This window comes from Solea senegalensis, linkage group LG19, assembly GCF_019176455.1.
Source record: "Solea senegalensis isolate Sse05_10M linkage group LG19, IFAPA_SoseM_1, whole genome shotgun sequence".
Taxonomy (NCBI): domain Eukaryota; kingdom Metazoa; phylum Chordata; class Actinopteri; order Pleuronectiformes; family Soleidae; genus Solea; species Solea senegalensis.
The window spans coordinates 15,879,916-15,892,055 of record NC_058038.1 but is presented as its reverse complement, the minus strand read 5'-3'; the positions used below and the strand labels follow the sequence as shown (position 1 = coordinate 15,892,055).

General features: G+C 42.8%; 1 protein-coding gene across 3 annotated transcripts in view; it reads right to left on the bottom strand.

The window, feature by feature from the left end:
• Positions 1–12,140, bottom strand: part of LOC122785874 (trinucleotide repeat-containing gene 6A protein-like) — a 33,892-nt gene that overhangs the window by 7,459 nt on the left and 14,293 nt on the right. For 2 of the 3 annotated variants that reach the window (XM_044051869.1, XM_044051871.1), the window contains 20 exons: positions 9,893–11,923; positions 9,593–9,773; positions 9,038–9,510; positions 8,725–8,856; positions 8,406–8,642; positions 6,453–6,641; positions 6,197–6,363; positions 5,985–6,062; positions 5,586–5,741; positions 4,744–4,899; positions 3,929–4,048; positions 3,276–3,413; positions 3,067–3,135; positions 2,804–2,975; positions 2,481–2,609; positions 1,888–2,058; positions 1,613–1,753; positions 1,054–1,161; positions 664–894; positions 22–92 (listed from right to left, as the gene is read on the bottom strand). In XM_044051869.1, coding sequence (XP_043907804.1) covers positions 22–92; positions 664–894; positions 1,054–1,161; positions 1,613–1,753; positions 1,888–2,058; positions 2,481–2,609; positions 2,804–2,975; positions 3,067–3,135; positions 3,276–3,413; positions 3,929–4,048; positions 4,744–4,899; positions 5,586–5,741; positions 5,985–6,062; positions 6,197–6,363; positions 6,453–6,641; positions 8,406–8,642; positions 8,725–8,856; positions 9,038–9,510; positions 9,593–9,773; positions 9,893–11,923 — 5,150 coding nt within the window. The remainder of the gene's footprint in view (positions 1–21; positions 93–663; positions 895–1,053; positions 1,162–1,612; positions 1,754–1,887; positions 2,059–2,480; positions 2,610–2,803; positions 2,976–3,066; positions 3,136–3,275; positions 3,414–3,928; positions 4,049–4,743; positions 4,900–5,585; positions 5,742–5,984; positions 6,063–6,196; positions 6,364–6,452; positions 6,642–8,405; positions 8,643–8,724; positions 8,857–9,037; positions 9,511–9,592; positions 9,774–9,892; positions 11,924–12,140) is intronic. The other variant, XM_044051870.1, reaches the window with a different exon arrangement.

Below are 12,140 nucleotides of genomic sequence, written 5' to 3'. Positions count from 1 at the left end.
GGTGTATTCATGTGCAAGTACCTGAGGTGTGAGATTTTTCAGAACGAGCCATTGAGATCTCCCTGAGCTGCTGCTGTCACCCCAACTGGAACCTGCCAACACACACGCAACAGAATGAAATCATGTCCAGACAATGGCTGCACCAAAGAACCAAAAACTGGTCTCTCTAAAACCTCTTTCACAATACAATTAGCAGATATACATGTGATTTTCCCTTTTTAAAGTGATGGAATCAAAAATATTGAGTGCCATCAGCTGCAGAAGTTAATCAGACAAAAAAAGAAATTAGCAAGTTCACCCAGGTCTTATTCTCCCTAATGCTGGAGCTAAAGCCTGTCAAAACACTAGTGTACTGCAGAATCATTTGTCTCATGTAGTGAATGCTAATTAAATTTAAACCCAGGATAAAATGGGAGGTTTTGACCAGTGGGAATGGGCTGCAAGAATTTAAAAGTTCATACTAATGTGCATAATTTTAAAGAGGGATGTACATCATTTAAATGGCAACACGTTTTTAAAAAATGTGGACGTCCTGACCTCAATGAAAACTAATCTGACAAATTTGGATTATGACACCAACCTGGTATCCGGGAACTGACACTAGAGACTTAAAAGGCAAAGACAGATGAAATGTGTTTGCAATATACAATCACAAGCTCTCACCAGGTGTGTATCTGGACTCAGTGGAGCCCCAGCCCCCAGACCTCAGGGAAGAGGCGTCCCAGCCGGAGGAGGCAGGACTGGGCTTCTGGCTGGTGAGGCCAGGTGGAGGTCTGGAGGGGGCTGCCACAGACAACGCCTTCGGAGGCAGGGGGACCTTCCACAGCTCATGGGCCAGGGAGGAGTTGGACACAGAACCGCCACTGGGAGACCATTTTGACTCACTGGGTCTGGCTGCAAGAGGAAAAAAAGAGAGCAAAGCAAAATGATTTTATGTCACTTTAGAGTATTTCCACAGATCTGATAGCAGTCATTTTTAAATATTTGAGACTTGAGTGTTAAAGAAGGACAACACAATGTATTTAGGGCTGAATTATAAACAAGAATGCATACCTGAAGTGCTTTGTGCTGTACTGGTGAGGGAACCGCTGTGGCTGGAGGCACGAATGGATGACCAGGCACTGTTAGAAGGCATCGTGGTGTTCAGTGATGAGGATGGCCCTGAAAATGACAAAGATACAAGTGTTATAACATGCGAGTGTGTTTAGGTAGTCACATCAGCTTTATAAATCTGAATCTGTATTAAACCTGCTCATGAAACACTTATCACTTCAAATGCGGTATTAAATCTATTCAGGTTGCAAGTTCTACAGGTTTAAATTTCATTCATCTAATTCATTTATTTTCTATGAGCAATTTCATGTGAATGCTTTATCTGTGATTCTCATGTTCAAAATAAATTTCATTTCATTCATAACTTAAAGTAATATAGAAGATAAATAGAAGAGAAGCTGAAATGACTACAATGAAACATGGCATGTTTCTTTGTGAAAAACATTTAGTTCTGACAACACATTTCTATTAAATTGTAACTGAGAACAATTTCATTATTGTTTTAATTGCTATAGATTTTTTCAGCGCTTATTTTTTTGACTTTGTGTTTATGTCCTACCGTTGTTCCTGTCCCTGAGGTGGTCTGTGTCGCGGACGGTGTTGATGGAGAGATTGTTGATGACACTGCCGGGGGTCACATAAGGGTCAGTCTCAGGGTCAATGTTGGGGTAACCTTTCCAAGGCTCCCCGGGCCGGAACTCTGCGCACACACACCAAGAGTGATGAGCAGTTTTCAAAGCAAAAGTTGTATTTTTATATTTGATTTTGTGAAGGCCCACCCCCCACGACGCTCATGTGGAGGAGAAAGTGGTAGAAAATGGATGGATGGTCTACCTGGGGGCCAGGTGACAGTATTTCCATGGGGTGGAGGGGAGTTGGCACGGGGTGGCCAGCCATCGCCCACCGAGCCCATTGATTGGCCAGGAGGACTCAGGGGAGATGGGCCAGGAGACAGGAAGTCATAGAAGGGAGAGTCCTCCAGACGCAGCCCAGACGACATAGCACCTGTGGGACACACACCGACAGTTCGGTTACATGCTTGTACGTACATGAAACAAGCGCTAATTTCTAGAAAATGAACAAATATGACTGATTGTAATCAATGGCATTGTAATCAAAACAAGTTAATGTATGAAATTATGACCCATCAAACTAAACAGGTAATAATCACAGGTAATAAATCCCACGAAGACTTTGGCCCAAAAAAGTCCTGCTACAGTCTGCAGATGAGCTAAATGAAGAACTTAGTATCTATTAATAAAGTAGTCGACAGCCAGCGCTTGTGGCAAGCTTTGCAACTGGCATAAAAGATTGGGGTGAAGATGATTGTCAATCCCTAATCAATTAAAAGAGTGTCCAGATCAGCTCTAATCCAATACTTGAGATCAGGATTCCCTAGTTATGGATATGAACAGACACTTCCATACCAGTTTTGCTGTTCTGCTCAGTAGCCCAAAGTTTCTTCATTCTGGACTGGGGCGGCTCTTTGTAGCTCACAGCTCCGCCACCACTACTACCACCAATACCCATGTCCAGGGATACATTCAGATTAGAGCCTGAAGAAAGGAAACAACAAAAAAAGAAAAGAATATCAGTCATCTGATTTTAAACCTACCATAATGAAACCATGATTAACATTGTATTTTATACCAAATTATTATTATTATTATCATTATTATTATTATCATCATCATTAATTGGAGAGAAATCAGATTAAATGTAGAAAAATTACACATAAAAGTTAACATACTTAAAGGGAAGTTGCTGAAGGATCCGAGAGCAGCAGAATCCTTCTGCATCTCAGGTGTATTGTGGGACATGTAGTTATCCATGTACGGTTTGAGAGGTGGCTGTTTCAGCAAAGACGGGTCCAGATGGCGTGGGGGCTGCATCATTGATGGAGATGAACCAATAGGACGTGTCTAAGGAGTGGATACAGGAGTTTAGAGATGTCAGCACTGCAGAGACCCTTGTCCTGTTTACACACACTGTCTCAATTTCACTCACACTCACCTGTTCAGTCTGTCGTCCAACGGGCATGGCTCTCTGATTCTGAACCTTCTGCTGCTGGAGAAGAAGACGCTGCAGAAAAATTGAGGGTAGAAATGAAACTGTAAATAACAGCAATACTGTCCCTTTACCCTACACCAAAATGAACATTTGTTATGTACAGTATGTTAAAGGTATAAGAAAGATGAATCTTGAAATTCTTGACACTCTACCTGTAACTGGTTGATCTGGTTGAGCTGCGACAGCTGGTTGAGCTGGGAGAGTTGGTTCAGCACAGCCACCTGCTGAGGGCCGAACAGAGGGTTCAGACCCCCGTTACTTCCTGGATATTTCAACAGCGATGGAGGGACCTGAATACAAATCAGAGACTGGTTTGAGTGTTTTAAATACCATTATAATTTTTATCTGCCTTACATGTTTGACACAAATCCAGGTGTGAAACTATGATTATTTTCCCAATTTATTTATCCTTTGATAAATTGTTTAGTCCATTAAATGTCAGAAAATGTTAAAGAAAAAAGGTTAATTGTTGTTTCTCAAACCTCAAGAAGATGATGTTCTCAAAGGTCTTGTTTTGTCAAACCAAAATTATTCTGTTTTAACTATTAATTTGTAATACGGGGCAAGGAAACCAGAAAATATACACATTTGAGAAGCTGGTGCTGTTTAGTTTGGATCTTCCCACCTAAATACAAGCATAAATACAGTATGTTTTACAGTCCAATCTTTTGCACTACATGACAATAGTAAAATAGTATATTCTGTGGTAAAAAAGAAAACAAGACCAGTCTAAACCTTAAAGAAAAAATCAAAACCTTGATGACTCCTGTGTATGTGTGTGTGTGTGTGTGTGTCAGTGTGCTACCTGAGAGGGCAGGATGGGTGGAGGCACTTGGTTTCGAAGGTTGGGTTGGGGGGCAACCTGGGACTGGGAGCCGCCTCGGCCCTGTGCTACGCTGTTGCCACCCAACATGGGGTTTACATTCTGAATGGAGACAAGACACAAAAACACATTCACTTTTGTAGTACTCACATACCTTGCAATAAACTTATTAAAATGAAAATAATGAGAAATTAATTTTTACACACAACACTTGTAATTATAGTACAGTAACAAGGTAATAGTATGGTAATCATTTTATAATAGGGTAATATCCTTATTACATTATTACTAATGCAATGTCCAACTTGGTACAATGGTAATAGTGTGGTAATAACACTATAATATAACATCTTATTTCCAAGGGAATCTCCAGGTAAGAACATGGTAATGACATTTACTTTGTTACCATCAGTGCAGAACATGACAATGTTTGTGAATCAAAATAGATATTTACCATATTAATAAAGTTGTCCCACACATTTTGCATTATACATTTCCAACCTACTACTTGGTGATTATACAAATAACGGTGGTGTTAACATAATACTACTTCCCTATTACAATACTATTATATTGTTACTGTACAACAATATAAAGCGTTACTGTATATGGTTACCAATGCACAATTGAACGCAACTTTATCATAATAATAATAATATAATAAAAATAATAATAATGATAATATATCAACATGGCATGATGTAATTCCGGGTTTCTTTAAAATTGTTGGCAGATTGTAGAGTGGGTTTTCAACTAAAGACCTTAAGGCAGCCCCATATTCATCCTACCAGACTCACCTGCCGAGCAGCCCCAGGACTAGAACGGACAGGAGATGGTTCAGAGTCGAGACAGGAGACAGGCTGAGCAGAATTGGAAGGGGAAAAGCTAATGCTTTGATTGAAGGAGAGTTCATCAGAAGCTGGGCTATCATAAGCAGAGTGGGGGGCAGATAGCTGCAGAAGCAAGGCCAAGCACATGTCAGACAGCAAGCGCAAAAAGACAGGAAGCACAACAGCAGCAAGAAAAGTACAGAGAGAACGAGGAGAATAGCAGGCAGAGGAATAAAAGGGAAAAAACAGTGTAGTGTCCGAATAAAAAAAGGGGTACGGTGTGATAAGCAAGTTTGAATTAATCATTAAAAACAATGAAGAGCAATAGAAAAAGAAGGTGACACCAGAGGTTGAAAGAAGGAAAAACAAGTAAGCAATAACTAGTGCAGAAAGAAAAGCAGCAAAGCAAAATTAACCCACTGCAGTTTTGGACAGGACAACGAAAAGGAATTATCGTTTCTAATTTACTTCCAAAACAATTAGTTACTACAATTAAGCCTGTTGCATTTGTTGTTTTTGTGGCGTCATTAATTATTTGCCATGAGGTGTTACAACATGCCAACACCTCAAATTAAATGGCACATCCATTTTAGTAGTGCACACATCAAATGCAGTGTGTTAGAACAACCACTGAGGGGCACAAAAGGGCTGAGAGAGCACTATAACGTCAGATTGTTGAAGCAAGGTGCTTTACGTCACACGCCAACCTCATGATTGCCACAATAATACAGACACTGACCAATCTTCTTTGAAGTTGTTTTTTTTTTTTTTTTTTAACAGGGGTTTAACAGGTTCAAGTTTCTGCTTACCTTGTCATAGTAAGAGCTGCGATCCATGGCAGACTGGTGTCGGGAACCAGGGGTTTTCCCCATTACTCCATTGAAGTCTCCCATACTGCCCATATCCATTCGTTTGTCCTGCACCATCCCTGCTCCTGTCTTCATTGAGTCATCAGGAGAGTCTCTCTGCGAAGGTGAGAACAAAAAAAGGTCGATTTATACTTCAAAGAGAATGATAAACTTAATTTTATTGCAGTGAATCAAGAAATTTGGATACAGTATAGCTTTGAAATAGGAACACATTTATTTCCATGTGATTCTGATAATGTCACTACATATTTGACTCTATGTATGTAGAGACTCCATGTTAACACATTCATTTTCATGATGTTAATAGATGGTACATGAAATTATGGGGATAGTACATACAGGGAAGTTCATGTTGCTGAACTGGTTGATGAAAGGTTTCATCCAGGGTTCATCCTGTTTGCCGACTGGCTTGTTCATCTGAAAAACAGCAGGAAAATCCTTTTAGAATGATGTTATTGGCTGAAACCTGTGAGCTGTAATAATACTGTAAGGTGTTTGGGAACAGTTGGCATTGATGTTTTCATGTTTTGGATGAACCAAATTGTATAAACCTTGTTTGAGCTTTTTTGCTTGTAGTTCCAGGAGCTTTGGTCATGGGACCGGTTGTCCTGCTGATTGTTGCTCCACATTCCGATCTCCACCTCTTCTTCCTGGTCCCAGCTGTTGCCCATTGACACTTCTTCACCACACCATGTCTCCATGGGTTTGGGACCTGGAGCTGTTAAGGAGGAAGGCAGCAAGGACAAAACTTTAGTATCAATCAGTGACTGTTTTTACATGAGCACTAATATTCATGTGTGGATCTACCAGACTTATGGTGGCCTCCCCAGCTAGACTTGGATTCTCTGCTGTCCCTGCTGGGTCCATCCCAAGTGGAACTGGTGTCCATGGGCTTCCCCCAAGCAGATGTTCCATTGTCCACTGTAGCAGGCGGAGCAGCAGTAGGCTCCCCCCATGATGAGGACTCCTTCTGCTGAGGGTATGAGTCACCCCAACCTATAAGAGTCACCCATTAGAAATAGATTATAATGTCAATAGTATTGTACAAAGTATAGATTTCATGTCAGTTGATGATAATTAATTAATTTGTAATTTTAATCCAAAGAAAATATTTTTTTATATATATTGACATGTTTCGGCTGGAAAGGGTTAATGAGAAGACTCATATACCTAGATAACTCTATATCAGTTGGCTTATGTAAGAGGTACGCAAGTGTCACTTAAACTGTGTAGTTGTGCGCACAGTCCCCACACACTTTCAGATGAGAGTGTATAAGTTCAAAAGGGTCCCGTTACAGCTGACCACCCAGACCAACTACTTTCTCCCTGCCCATGAGGCGCTTGGGGAGATGCCAGGGATACTTTCCCTCAAAAATAGGACAGATCATGGGGTGGCCTCAGGCTCCTGTGTCTCTCATGTGACCATGCACACTTGCAAAACAAATACAAAAACATAACAAGAAGAAACATGAAAACACAGGTAGGCCAACTAGGATACAAACTGGCATACATGCATTCATGTTTTTATGGTTTGAGTGCATGTCAATTTTAGTCTTAATTGGTTGGAAAAAAAAACACATATCATAACTAAGACAAAACAATTAATCACTGATTGCATTAAAGAATTAATGGTAAAATCTTAATCCAGAAAGCTTCCTTTTAAAATGTATTTTTTTGTAAATTACACTCATCTTTACACTTCTGTGTCAACAACAATTAAAACCAATATTAACTATTGATAAATAAATAAGGACAAAGTAATTTTCTTCTCAGTCCTGTTGCTGGGTAGTTCAACCCACCCTACTGTGCTGTCCACTTAGCTACTCCATTTTGCTCACTAGACAAGCAATCCTGAATAACCCCGAAAGCCCCTACCCTTCGCTACCCACTTTTACAGAATAGCCGCCTTACTCATTTTAGTTTTCCTATCTTACATTGGAGCTGTTCCTATTACGAAGTCACAGACCTCCTCCTCTACCTCTTACGGTCTACAACTCTTTGTGTTAAACCCAACAAGCTTGTGATTCTGAAGAAAGGGAGGAGGAAAAAAGGCAAATGAGGGGAGAAAAAAAAGAAAAGAAAAAAATCAATGCTCTTAGCATTCCAAAGGGATGACTCAACTTGCTTTACAAAAAGCCCTCAACACTGTAGAGAGATGGGAGAGAACAGCTACGAGTGTTTATTTCCTTTATTCTTTTGTACAAACGGTGTATGCCTTTGTATACATTTTTGAGTGTGTGTGCATCCACATTTGTTGAGCTTATGCTGCCACAATCCAAATCCTTTTAAGAGAGCCTGTCGTGGGACTTGAGTCTTTTTTTTATTCTCAAATCTTACTGTCTGCAGCAGTAGTGTTCATAACATTTATATAGAGATTCATGTACTAGCATTCTCTATTTTTTCTGGCATTAAACCAAAAAAAATTCACTACAGGTTGACATTAAAAGATGTAGCCATAACATATTTTATTATAAATATAAAATTGAAGCAATGTTAAAGTTGTTGAATTATTCAATTGATTCTGTAGTTATCATTTTATTACATTGCAATCTATACAAAAGAAAGTGTTAACACTTTGCAACTGTTACATACTGATTCCATCATATACAATTGCTGGCCTTATTTTATGCTGGGAATGATAGGAAATTATATATTTTGTGTACTCTTTACATTACATTAATATGAAGACTATATTCTAAAGACCCAGACATGGAAACATTTTAATTGTGTGCATACATAAATATCAATATCCCAACTTACCAGCACTGGAGCTTTTGTCCTGGGCAGGAGGCTGCATGGGCTGAGGAGGATGCATCGATTTGTGTGCCAGGTGGGACTGGTGGTGGGACTGGTGGTGGGATTGGTGTTGGGACTGGTGTTGGGACTGGTGTTGGGACTGGTGTTGGGACTGGTGTTGGGATTGGTGCTGGGACATGTTCTCATTGTCTGATTGGCTGGTCTTGTTCCACATGTTGACAGATCCACCACTACTTTTGCCTTAAAAGATTAAATCCATTGCTTAAAATCACAGCTAAAATTTACAGCTCTTAACATGTTACACAAACAGGTTTAGGATTACCAGGATCTCCCCATGCTGCAGTGCCATCATCAATCTCCATCCTGCGGCGTATGGACTCTGGAGAAGGCTCCTCCCACCCAGTGGACACTTCCTCCTTCTGGCCTACTGTGGGCATAGGGCCTCCCACCCAACCTAATTGAAAAGCAAAAATAAAAAGGGAACAATTATTAATTTTATGTCCTCTTGCTTAAATGTCTTGCTATAAAAGGTCTCTTTAAGAGTAAAAATTCAGTTTTGGTATCATGAGAATTATGCATGCAACTAAGTAAAAGAAAAAAATAGCTGAAACCATTCTGATTGTCTTCATAACTACCTGTTGGCTTGTTTGGGCCTTGATTGCCTTTGGACATATTGGATTCTGGAGCTTTTCCCCACTCGTTGGAGGGCTTGGGATTTGGCTCTCCCCAGTTCTGAGCTCCGTGATTGTTCTTCATTGGCTCTCCCCAGCTCTGGTTGTTACTCTGAGGATTGGGTTTGTGGACTGAGTCGCCCCAGTTGGAACCTTGGTTTGGCGTGCTCTGGTCTGGAGTATTTGATCCTCCGCTCCCTACCCAGGTGTTGCTACTGCTGGTGTTAGTTCGGCTTGGCTCACTCCAACATCCAGAGCCAGAACGATCGCTATCGCTGTCCCACCCCACTGAGCTTGCACCTTTTTGGGACTCACCCCAGTGGTTGCTGGCTCCGCCTCTGCTACCATTTGCACCACTACCCCAACCTTCAGTTCCATTTCCACCATTGGAACCCCAGCCCTGCTGTGGTTTGGGTGCATTAGTCCAGGTATTGGACCTAAACAAAAACAGTTAAGTTGATCAGCAATACACATTTGACAACAGATCACAGTGGTTAAAAAAGAAGGGAAACACATTACCTGTCATCTTTGTTAAAGTTGTTGCTCCATGTGTTACTGTTTGTGGTGTTACCCTTATAGCTGGATCCATCATCCCAGCCACTCTGCCCACCTCCTCCACTTGCTGGGACTTTGCCGTCCCACCCAGTTGTTGGTCTCTGGTCACCCCAGCCTGAATTTCCTGGGGCTCTACCTCCCCAGCCTGCAAGTGAATTAAACATTGGATCAATTTCATGGCATTTTGTAAAAGCAAATGTTGTTCTGCATGCAATATGTTTTTTTATATCACAATGCATTTGAACAAACACATGTTGCAAATACCTCCAGAATTCTGGGAGGGACCTGTCGCTGATGCCGTGCCCCAGCTGGAGCCTCCACTGCTGTGCTTTCTTTCATCTCCTCTGGGAGCTTGGGACTGATTGTTAGCAGAAGATTTGACATCCCAGGCTGTGTTCTGCCGTATGGGAGTCTGACCCCAGCCGGTGTTGGATAAAACTCGTGGGTCCACATCTGCTTGGGCCACTGCAGATATAACTGTTGCAGGAGGTGTGACCTTTCTTCGGTTTCCTCCTTTCGACTGGTAGCCATCTTTGTCTGAGCTGGATCGGCCTCCAGAGCTTTCTCCACTTCCCTCACTTCCTCCAGAGCGACCCCAGCCTCCACTGACACTTCCCAAGCCATGGGCTCCACCTACTCCACCTCCAACTCCCATGCCAATAGCATCATCTTCCAGGCTCTTCCAGCCATTGTTGGATGAGCTTCCTTTCTGGCTTGCAGCATCTGAAGAGTTGTTACCAGGAGCTGCTGATCCCCATTCTCCATTTGACATCTTGTTGTTTGAGGCAGAAGAAGACGATGAGGATGAGGAAGAAGAAGATGCGCTGCTCCCCCAGGGACGAGGTATGCCTGCAGGAGGGCCCGCCATAGATTGGTTCCCATTCCCTGTTCCTGCAGGGCCTGGGATTTGATTGGAGCCAACACCCCAGGGCAAGTTGCTCTGAGGCTGGTTTGGGTTATTGGCAGGTCCCTGGTCCCAGTGTGGGGCCCCAGTGTTGTGGTTATTATTACTCTTGTAAGCAGCAGTAGAGGACATTTGGGGGTTTCCAGCCTGCATTAAGGCAGGGTTTTGGGGGTTCACAGTGTCTGCAATTGGGGGGCCCTTGTCTCCAGGGTAGGTAGTTGCGCCCCAAGGCGTACCGAAGGCCCCAGCACTCCCCAGCTCTCCTTGGGAGGTTTGGGGGGCTGATGAGGTGTTTCCATTGCCCAGTGGACCCCCATTCCCTCCTCCAACAGAACCCCAGGAACAATCCCCGCTGAGTTGGGGTGAGGCGGTAGAGTTTGGTGGACTAGAGGTCATTGTGGCATTAGTAGTAGTAGTAGTAGTATTCATCATAATAGTGTTATTTGGTCCATTGGATTCAGTGTTAAGGTTGGTAGGCTGCAGGCCACCATTTCCTCTGATGCTGCTTCCTAACCCCTTGCTGCTTGCTGTACCATTATTCACATCTGTGTCATCCATCATAATGCTGTTGTCTGGAGCTGCCATGCCACCCCAGCCCAGCAAAGGGCCCTGTTGGGGGGCTATACCCAGTTTGGAATTCATCCCCTGAGCCTGTGGAGGCCGTTGACCCTGGGACACTGGACTTGGGGTTGGATTCTGGGGCCAGGCACCGTGGTTGGCATTTGGGTTGAAGGAGTTAGGGTTTAACCCACCATTGATGCAGGGGGTGCTTCCACCCGTGGCTTTGATGCTGCTGCCGGACTGGGTGCCCCATACACCACTGTTACTGACAAGCTTGATGTTGTGGTTACCCATGTTATTGCTGCCAATACTGCTGGACCCAGCCATGGAGTAGTGGGAGGACCCGGCGATGTTATTTCCATTATTTGCATCGCTGATGGTTCCCATTCCTCCGCCGATAACAACATGACGACTGTTGCCATTGCTTTCTCCATTCACAGAAACACTGACCATCATGGCAGAAGAGGGGGAAGAGGCCGTAGAGGACACAGAGGAAGAAGCATTTGCTGACATCATCATCACTGCTGTAACTGCAACAGCAGAGAGGTTTTTCTCTGAGCCGAGTGAGGAGCTAGAGTCGGCATCCATGCATTCTGATGCCAGCTCAGGGTCTGATCCTGATCCACAGCCAGAGGAAGAGGAAGAGGAGGAGCAAGAGAAGGTTGAAGGAGGCCAGACAGAAGAGTTGGTTGAAGAAGAATTGTTGGGTTTGCCGGTACTTTCGTCCACTAGGACTTTGCCCCAGTTGCTGTTGCCGTCACTGCTGCAGGGAGAGCCAGAGGACCAAGGGGAAGGCTCATACTGTGAGTCCAAGCCAGGATGCTCCAAACCTAGGGAGAGACAAAGGCAGAAGACACATTAGATACAAGATTTTAAATGTTTCGCATTTTCAGTTTTTCAAGAAATCAGGAAATGTGTGCATTTGTCCTTGTCCATGAATTACACTAAATACAATATGTGGCATTATTTACCTCATCCATGGCCACTTTTTTTTTTTTATTAATGTTTAATTTCCTCCAACATTCAGCTGCCCTACAGTTCAGAATG